Source organism: Cucumis melo, chromosome 8 (assembly GCF_025177605.1).
Source record: "Cucumis melo cultivar AY chromosome 8, USDA_Cmelo_AY_1.0, whole genome shotgun sequence".
NCBI classification, from domain to species: domain Eukaryota; kingdom Viridiplantae; phylum Streptophyta; class Magnoliopsida; order Cucurbitales; family Cucurbitaceae; genus Cucumis; species Cucumis melo.
Window position 1 is genome coordinate 5,561,741 of NC_066864.1, and position 9,806 is coordinate 5,571,546.

At 34.5% G+C, this 9,806-nt stretch overlaps 2 protein-coding genes and 1 non-coding gene across 3 annotated transcripts; all 3 read left to right on the top strand.

Annotated features, from left to right (window-relative positions):
- The first annotated feature begins 4,203 nt into the window (after positions 1-4,203).
- On the top strand, positions 4,204-6,603 carry LOC103485042 (SCARECROW-LIKE protein 7-like). The gene is made up of 2 exons (XM_008442480.3): positions 4,204-4,384; positions 4,520-6,603. Exon 2 carries the CDS (start codon positions 4,540-4,542, stop codon positions 6,367-6,369), a length of 1,830 nt encoding a protein of 609 aa, XP_008440702.2. The 5' UTR covers positions 4,204-4,384; positions 4,520-4,539; the 3' UTR covers positions 6,370-6,603.
- Positions 6,604-8,316: 1,713 nt separating this feature from the next.
- Positions 8,317-8,405, top strand: TRNAY-GUA (transfer RNA tyrosine (anticodon GUA)). Its single transcript is given in 2 exon segments — positions 8,317-8,353; positions 8,370-8,405. It is a non-coding gene; the product is annotated as a tRNA-Tyr (tRNA).
- A 234-nt stretch (positions 8,406-8,639) lies between these two features.
- On the top strand, positions 8,640-9,664 carry LOC103485350 (uncharacterized). Its single transcript, XM_008442900.3, has 3 exons — positions 8,640-8,850; positions 9,188-9,324; positions 9,431-9,664. Exons 1-3 carry the CDS (start codon positions 8,657-8,659, stop codon positions 9,499-9,501), a joined length of 402 nt encoding a protein of 133 aa, XP_008441122.2. The 5' UTR covers positions 8,640-8,656; the 3' UTR covers positions 9,502-9,664.
- The last annotated feature ends 142 nt before the right edge of the window (positions 9,665-9,806 follow it).

Genomic DNA, 9,806 nt, shown 5'->3' on the forward strand with positions numbered 1-9,806 from the left:
CTATTTTCTTGTACGGACGAAAAAAATAATAGAAAAAACACTATTATTTGTCAAAGTTTGATATAATTGCCATAAACGTATTGGACTAAATATAGACCACTAAAAAAACAATGATTAAAACGAAATGAAATAAACGCAACCAAAATGGTAAGTTGTAGCTGATGATCGTACAAACCTAAAACTCACCCCTACATTTCTTTAAACTAAAAAACAAACCCCCAAACATTTTATAGTAACATACTCATTAATTACATGTATTTATTTATTTTACAAAATTCAATTCATATAGTTTTTATTTGTTAATTTATTATTTTTTTCCCCAAAGTTGATGAAGTTTGAGGTTGGGGGAAAAATATGAAAGGATGGGTGAGAGAAAGAAGTGCAAAGTGGGAGCCCCCAATCAATCACCTCTTCTCAAATTAAGAAAGAAAAGAAAACCTTTGAATTGATTGCTTTGATTATATTGGTGTTTAGTCTAATCATCGTTACTAATCCTTTTAACGGTTGGATTTGATTTATATTTCTGTCAACCGTCCAAATTCATATAATTATTTAATGGATTTTTCAATCAGCTCACCTTTTCTTTTTTCTTTAATCACATTTACATATTTTATTTTCTACATCATATTATATATGTGTATATATATATATATACTTTTTCGTGTCAGTGAACTATCTATTTTAATTACCTAATTGGTATGCCTGACAATATTTAATTTTCTATATATAAGTAACTATGCGACTTTCTTATTATTAAAATAAGTACAACCCCACCTAATATATATATATATATATATATATATATATATATATATATATATATATAATTGCAAAAATCATCTATAACAAAATACAATGATAATTGCAATTGCATTATCAAATTTTCAGAAATTAGGATTTCACAACTTTTACGACAATAATAGTAGAAATTGAACGTTCAGATAAAAGAATTAAACCCAAACTTAGATAACATAAAATTGAAAACTTGAAACGGATGACAATGGAGGATGTTTGAGGAGTGGAATGTAATTAGGGTTATTTGAGAATTAAAGGTTGGAATGGGTGCGTCGAATTGAGTACAAAACAAAAATGAAATGGATGTAAAATACAGTTCAATTAATTTAAAACTACAAAAAAATGAAATGAGTTTAATATTGTAATTTGGACTCAAAATGCTTAATTCAAATATGAATTTTGGATTACATTACAATGTATTTCAACTCTATATATTACGGGTCTCAAACACTATCTAAAGGGGCTGAGGCTTGTAAGAAGAAGTTGATGGCTTGTGTCTTGACATAGACATCACTAATGTGTACAATCAAATTTTGTAGAGTAGAGATGTCTTGTCATCTTTGGATAGATAACTACCCTGAAAAATAATAAATTACATTGACTTTAAGCTAATGGAAGGTTTTTATATACTTAGAGAAAATGTTTTGTATAGCTAGATTGTCTATGTTTGTGATAGGGCTAAGAAATAACATGACCAAGATAATGAAGACGCGTATTTATTAGGATTTGTATGAGAAGGTCGATGAACATATTCATCGTTGAAATGACATAAGATGTTTAAGTTTTAATTATCATTTTTCATTTAAACTTTTGGAAGTAGAAGTGAATGGATAAAGGATGTATTATAATAGTGATGTACTATAAACATACGTCAGTGTTGTACAATCTCTAATATAATTGATTAAAGTTTTTCTCAATGTTGGTTATTTGTGTTAAGTTGCGAATTAGGACACAATCTTATTAGATATACAAACATTGATAGCATACTATACTTTGAAGTATGCTCTAAAATTTGATGAATCGAGTAAAATGTGATAGATAGTTATATGTATTCTCCACCCTCTGTTATTGATCATGTGCAGTCAATAATAACCCATACATACATACATACATACATACATACATACATACATACATACATACATAATATTGAGTGAACTCATTCTTGTTATATTATATCATTTTTATTTAATTAATTAGGTAGCTTATAAGAAGTCGGCGAATGTGGTTGATGAGTAAACGAACTCAATGGTAGAATAGTAACTTCCTAGCATGGATATGTTGTCATATGCCATAAAGCTTCTATTCTATTTTTCTTCTATAAACTATTCAATTTAACTATGAAGTTAAATATTAAAATTTTGATGGAAAAAAGGTGCAAAATATCACAATAGAAAAGTAAGACTAAATAGAGTGAGATCCAAATAATACTAAAATATGCAAGTTTAAAAAAATAATTTTTACCAAACAGTAAAGAGTAAATCTAAAAATTAAAGAACTAAATTTAAACAAGATTCAAGTTTAATTTTCAACCTAAAGATGTTCATTTTAAATTTTGTAAACTAAAGCAAAACTTATTAGAACATGTAACCTTTTGAAAATCAAACAACAAGAACAAATCCATATTATGTTTGAACAAAAAAAGTCATTACTTTTTTTTTTTTCACCTTGCAATAGATAAATCGACAAGTGGTTTTTTCTTTGTTGTTGTTGTTGTTGTTGGGGTCCCTGCAAAGATTTAATTTAAACTTCAAAGGCAAAAGTGGATAGTGAAAGTGAGGTCATCAACCGTTCAAAAAGAACATTATTCTAATTGTTTTTATTAAAGCATTCACTTTGCCCCCCCTTTTTTTACCTTTCCATTCTCTTTTTTACCATAGCCTTTACCCCTAATCACCCTTCACCACCCCCAACCTAAAAAGTTTGCCTCCCCACACAAATAATAATGTATTTAAATACATTAATTTTTAAATAAAGCCATATGATTTAGTTGAAACAAACCATTAAACTAATCAATTTGGTCAATATGGTAGGACTCATTTGTCAATTTCTAACCACATTTTTCTACCAAAACACATCCTCTCTTTCTCTTACAGCTTTAAATCTATAAATCCAAAATCAAAAGCTAAGAATTAACAACAATTATAACAAATTTTAAAAGTAGAGATCCCACAATTTTTGTTTAACTTTTATTACTATGTTATTCAGATTTTGAACAATATCTCACATCAACAGCTAATAAACAAATAAATAAATAAATCAAAAAGTGTACAGGTAATATAATATTATATCTATTGAAACTTACGCTTTGTAACATGTGATAATATAATTTAATCCATAAAAAATACAAAAAATCGTGTCACAATCAAATATGGACACAAAAATCTTTAGGTACGTGTCTTAACTTACTTATGCTTTTTTACATTGTAATAAATTGTTCGATCATAATTAGTTAAACAATGAGTTCTTTTTACCATTTTATGTATCAAATACATATCAAGTATTGTTTTTGACTTATCATGTAGTTAAAAAACTATGTTAGAGTAAAGTTTGTACATTTATTTATAAATTTTATACAAAGTACATAGAAATATCAATTGAACTAAATTCATATTGAATGAAATTTACATTTATAAAAAAACGAATATATATCTTATTCTCTTAAATCATGTCTTTTCGTAACTATGTAGAGACTCAATCTTACTCACTATAAGAAACAAATACTAACATTGTAGAAAGTGTAAAACATAACTATTATTATTTTATTGTTTACTATTAATTTTTATTGTGAATTCAATGGTGTAAAAGAGTCGGAAGAAGTTTAGTAAAATATGGAAAGTGGAGGAAGGGTTCACGTGAAACGGTGAGTTTAGGCGACACATCTGTGGTTCCATAGCAATTAAACTGACAACCACAGCACTGCCAATCCCCAATCTCCTTTACTCTTTAGTCTCCATGTTTGCAATACAATTTTACAATAAACAGTCCCACTAAAGTCCGCTCCTCTCCTTTCACTCTTGCAAGTTTTGGACGGACACGATCTTCTGACCACCTTTGCGTCATCCGACGGCGCCCTCGAGGCTACTCTTTTCTTCTTCTTTTTTTTTTTTTTAAAAAAGAAAATTTCTTTTTTTTTTGACGTGTCACTCTGAGTTTCCCTCTCTGGTCCCCACTTCTCCTTGTCAGTTTCCCCGCATTGAGCGGGAGCCACTCCACCTCCCCCTCCACGTGGACTACCTTCATCCGGTCTCGTCAGATCCCAACTGGGGCCCACCTGCCACGTCCCCCCCATTATTCAAACTCTGTTCTGACTATTTTCCCTTTAATATTCATTTCCTTTCTTCTCTTAGCCTACTGGGCCCACTCTCTTCTCTACTCTAGCTCCCTCGGGGGGAAAACTTCCTTTTCTTCCTTTTTTTTTTTTTAATTTCTTCTTCTAATCTATCTCTGAGCCACCTCTCTCTCTCTCTCTCTCTCTCTCTCTCTCTCTCTTTCTCTCACTCACTCTGTTCTGACTTCTCTTTGCTTAAACAGCTTCACCGACGACCTCGCCGCCGTGATCTGTTCACTACCGGCGAGTTCCATTTCTGTATGTGTTCTTTCACTTGATGTATTTGCTGGGAGTTTGATTTTAACTTTCTGTACGGTAATGAGTCGGAGTCGCTGACCTTTTTGTTTTCTTTCGTTTTTTTGGTTGCATGTTTGGGGGATGGTGTGACTGTAGATTTTTGTTCTGGCCGGAAAATGGCGAATATGTGTGCCGATAGTGGCAATCTTATGGCGATTGCTCAGCAAGTCATGAAGCAGAAGCAGCAACAGGAGCAGCAGCAGCAGCACCCACAGCACCAACCACAGCAGCTTACTGGACCCTGTACTTTCGGTCTCAACCCATGGAGCGCCTCGAACCATGCTTTGTCCGGGGCTCCAGATTTGGGGTTTGGGCTTACTGGAGCTGGATTTCCTGATCCGTTTCAGGTTCAGAGAGTGGTCGACAGTGGAGAAACGAGCTTTCAGTTTCCGAACTTGGAGCACCATTCTCCTGCTTTTAGATTTTCTGATTTCGACGGCGGTGCTGCTGCAGAGTTCGACTCTGATGAGTGGATGGAGAGTCTAATGGCTGGTGGAGATTCAACGGATAGCTCTAATCTTCCTTCTGGATGTGACGCGTGGCAATCTAATTCGGATTTTGCTTTCTACGCTGCCGATCCCTTTGTACCCTGTCCAAGTCGCCTCACTATCCCCTGTTCTTCACCCTCTGATCTTAACAGAGTCATTTTCCCTGACCCGCCCAAAAGTGAACCCGCCGTTGAACCGCCGGTGGTTTCGTGGACGGGGATTCCCCCAGCAACCCTATCGGCAGTGGTTAAGGACACTCAAATCCCCAACCCTCCCCTTGCTGTTCTCAAGAGCGAAGATAACGGCGGTTCTTCGAGCTCTGCAGAGACAGAATCGACTCCGCCACTACTTAAAACCCTAATTGAATGTGCTCGAATTTCCGAATCGGAGCCAGATCGAGCGGCTCAAACGTTGATTAAGCTTAAGGAATCATCATCAGACCATGGAGATCCGACGGAGCGGGTCGCCTTTTACTTTATGGATGCCCTTTGCCGGAGATTATCACTTCGATCGGATAGTCGTTTGATTTCTTGTGAATCCACTTCCGACGATTTCACTCTCTCTTACAAAGCTCTCAACGACGCTTGCCCTTACTCCAAATTCGCCCATTTGACTGCAAATCAAGCTATCCTCGAGAGTACAGAAAACACAAGCAAGATTCACATAATCGACTTCGGGATTGCTCAGGGAGTTCAATGGGCGGCGCTTCTACAAGCTCTTGCAACCCGCTCCACTGGAAAACCAACCGGAATCCGGATCTCCGGCATTCCAGCTCCAATGCTTGGAAACTGTCCAGCGACGGGGTTGTTCGCGACAGGTAACCGACTAGCCGAGTTCGCAAAGCTTCTGGAACTTAACTTCGAATTCGATCCAATTCTCACTCCAATCGAAGAACTGAACGAATCATCCTTCCAAATGGACACCGATGAAACCCTCGCCGTGAATTTCATGCTTCAATTGTACAACCTCCTGGACGAAACTCCCCGCGCCGTTCTCAACGTTCTTCAACTTGCCAAATCACTGAACCCTAAAATCGTAACCCTCGGCGAATACGAAGCAAGCCTAAACCGGGTCGGTTTCTTCAACCGGTTCAAGAACGCACTCAGACATTACTCAGCCGTGTTCGAATCACTTGACCCAAAACTACCTCGCGACTCAAACGAGCGGCTTCACCTAGAAAAGCTATTACTCGGCCGGCAAATCGGCGGACTTGTCGGACCGGAATCATCACCGGGATCGAAAACCGTACGAATGGAAGACAAAGAAGAATGGAAAAAGTTAATGGAAAGTTCAGGATTTGACTCAGTAAACCTGAGCCATTACGCAAAAAGCCAAGCTAAAATCCTTTTATGGAAGTACGATTATAGCTCTGAGTATTCATTAATGGAATCCTCACCTGGGTTTCTCTCATTGGCATGGAACGAAGTCCCAATCATTACAGTTTCTTCATGGCGTTGAAAGCAACAGCTTCGAAGCTTCAGGTAACCGTATTTGTTTATTACATAATTATATATTTTTTTTGGTTGTTCCATCTTCTGTTCTGTAAAAAAAAATGTCATTAAGATTTAAGAATCACATACCGCCCATTGATGATCTTAATTTTGGTGCTCGTTTTAATTTCCTTAACACGAATTTATAAAATGATTGGAGTTAAATGGAAAAATTGAGATTGATTGGGTTTTGTTTGTTTCCTGTGATCTGCGTAAGCTATCCCATAAGTGTTATGTCCTGATTTGCACCGACTGTCCGGTAGTAACCGCCTCTTGCTTTTTAAATTATGTATTTGGAGATGGGTCCTTTTTCTTTCCATTATTTTTGCTCGAATGTCCTTTTTCGACGACCAATATATCCAATTTTAGGGGCGGGAAAAAGATGAGATATAGGTTAGAGAGGGTTTTTGGGAAATAGTTGTTTCAAAATATTGCCTTTGGAAATGTAATTTTGTCTTTTATAAATCTGTTTTCTTTAATGAGCATAGCTTATACTTGTAATTTTGACCTCAACAACAAATGGAAATATGAAATACGAAATTTTCATTTTAAATGAGAATCTAAAAGCTAGATTTTAAAGATGCTTACAAATTATCTGTGTTTTAAAAGAAATTTTTATGGATTTACTAATATTCTATCTACCAAAAAAAAAAAAAAAAAAAAACTTAAGATTGTTTTCAAATCACTTCAAAAATCAATTCCAAATGGAAGTGTTTGAGGCAAGACTTTTGGGTATGCTCATCTTTTTTGGATTATAAGTGACCAGGGTGAAGTTAATCTAACAATTTCTTTCTATTATGTTTTATTTATTATTTTGAATTTATTTATTTTATGTTAGTTTGATTCGATAGTTTTTACATGATTTAGTGGTTAAAAGTTAAAAGTGGCCAATCAATTGTAATTAGTCTCAAGAAAGACGCATCCCAACGAGGGGCAATCACACTGACGACGCGAATTGAAAAGGAAAAAGGGAATGTGTCTATTAAAAGTTAAAACTATCCAAACTATCTTTTTTTCTTCTTCCTCCAAAATTATGTTCTTCATTAAATTACACCTTTTTTTTTTCTACTTATGAAAAATGCCCGTTCTAAGGAGACACGTTCTTCATTAAATTTATCCTCTTTTTTTTTTTTCTTTTTTGTTTGTCCACGCCTTAAACTTAAAGTGAATACTTGAATGTGAGGATAAATTTATGCCTTCCATCATTTTAAATTCAAAACACGAGTAATAATAATAATAATAATAATAGTTAATTGTTTTTATAACTTTTTCAAAAATATCCATATGACACCTAAAAATCTTGTGTGTGTGTGTGTGTGTGTATATATATATATATATATTATGAACATGGTAATGATAATTTTCTTTGGTTACATATTATGAAATAAAAGCATACATTGTTAGGGAAGAGTTTAGTTGACATGGCAATATATCAAGGTGCGGACTTCTGCAGTCTATTGACGGTCTCAAATCTATAGTACACTGTTCTTTTTAGACAAACATATAATTTGGAGTGTTTTCTTGTTTCTTTTTTTTTAGTGAGAATAGAAGAATAATAATATCAAGAAATCTCCAAATTCGAAACATTATCCAATTAAAAAGGAAACCACAAGGCAAACAAGCCGCTGCCAAAAGATGGCTTTTTCCAAGCAAGAAGATGAACATTCACAAAAGCACGCACAAAATTATCGTGAATAGTAGCAACCCGAGCAAGGTTATGGGCTATACCATTATATTTCCTTGAGTGCATGGCGAAAGAAAATACCCTCATCTTCAAAACCATTTTTTTTTTTTTTTTACATATTTTACTGTTTCTAATTATTGGCTTAAAAGATAGAAATGTTTGTAAGCATAATTTTCTTAGAAAGACCATCAATGGCTTCATAAAGTATTAATTACCCTCTATTAAGCAAAACCGACCTTAGCTCAGTTGGTAGAGCGGAGGACTGTAGTGTGAAATTGTCAGATATCCTTAGGTCGCTGGTTCGAATCCGGCAGGTCGGAGTTTTTATTTTGCGTATTTTTGTCAACACAGTATGACCACGCAGACCACGTGTCACGTTCAAATTACGGTGCAAAAGAGTTTTGCTATGTCAACGCCACGTAAGATTTCAACTTTGTAAAAATCGTACACATGTCGTATTGTTTCGACGTGTCATGTTTACAAAGTTTTTCACCGTAACGTAGAAGAATCTTCTGTCTGACTTTTTAAGTTCATATAAAAGAATTCTTAAACTCAGTTTCCAAAAGAAAATATGATAAACGCAATCAGATTCGGCCGTACTCCACCGCCTATTGTCCTCACATCACCTCTTCCGCCGCAGCTTCGCCGTAGTATATGCTCGCTTGAGCTTCGATCCCGTCAAGCGACTGGTTTTGCCACCGCACCTGATCAGAATCCAAAGGACGAAGAAATGGATGAGTCTCAGAACAAAACCAAGGAGACTGGGTTAGTAGACTCCATTTTGTTGATTATTTTGGTCGACGATTATGCTTTTTTTCTTTAATTTATATATATTTTTATAAATTGTTTACGATTTTCATCCATTTTAAACCAACTATTGAATAAAATTTTAAAAAATAAAATATGTTTTAGAAATTTGAAACAAAATGATTGTCAGAATAGGACTTCATTTTTTGTTTTGTTTCTTTTAATTTTGGGGAGAAAACATATAACAAAACATTAAGTATGATTAGAAATTAAATGACAGAACATATAGAGAATTGTAGGTTTAAACGGGAATGACGAAGTTCTTCAATATGAATCGGTTGATGTGTGAAAACAGAGATATAATGTGTGATTCATTCGGGGAAGGGTATGCGACCCGAAGTGAGGAAGAAGGATTTGGAGGAACTTATGGAGGGTATCTTCTCGACGACGACGATGAAGAACACAGGAATAAAAAATCAGTCAATGAACATGGTAATTAATATAACACATACCTATCATTAAAAGGAAAAAATAAATGTGTGATTTATAGTTAAATGATTTTAATTAGTATATTGTTGTTTTGATGATGTGATTGAAGAATATGATAGAAGCCAAGGGAGCGAAGTGAAGGAGAAGGAGAAGTCACGCCATCAAGCTCATGCAAATTGAACTGCTCTACTATATGTTGTTTGTTGGGTTGGTAGCTCACAATGTCAAAGTGTGTTTGGTTTTTTTTCATCTTTTTGTTGAATATGTCGTTTTGCGAGAATTTAGGTTCGTGTGATTTGTCTCTGTTTTCTTCATTTAGTAACGAAAGAAGGTTTCACTTTTACCTATGTGTATATTTATTGGGTGTATTTTCTTCATATAGTAAGGATGTATCCTTTTCAAGGTAATTTTGACATTTGCATCATGGTGAACATATTATAAACAATGTTCAATCGCAATAATAAATGAAATATAATATTGCTCAA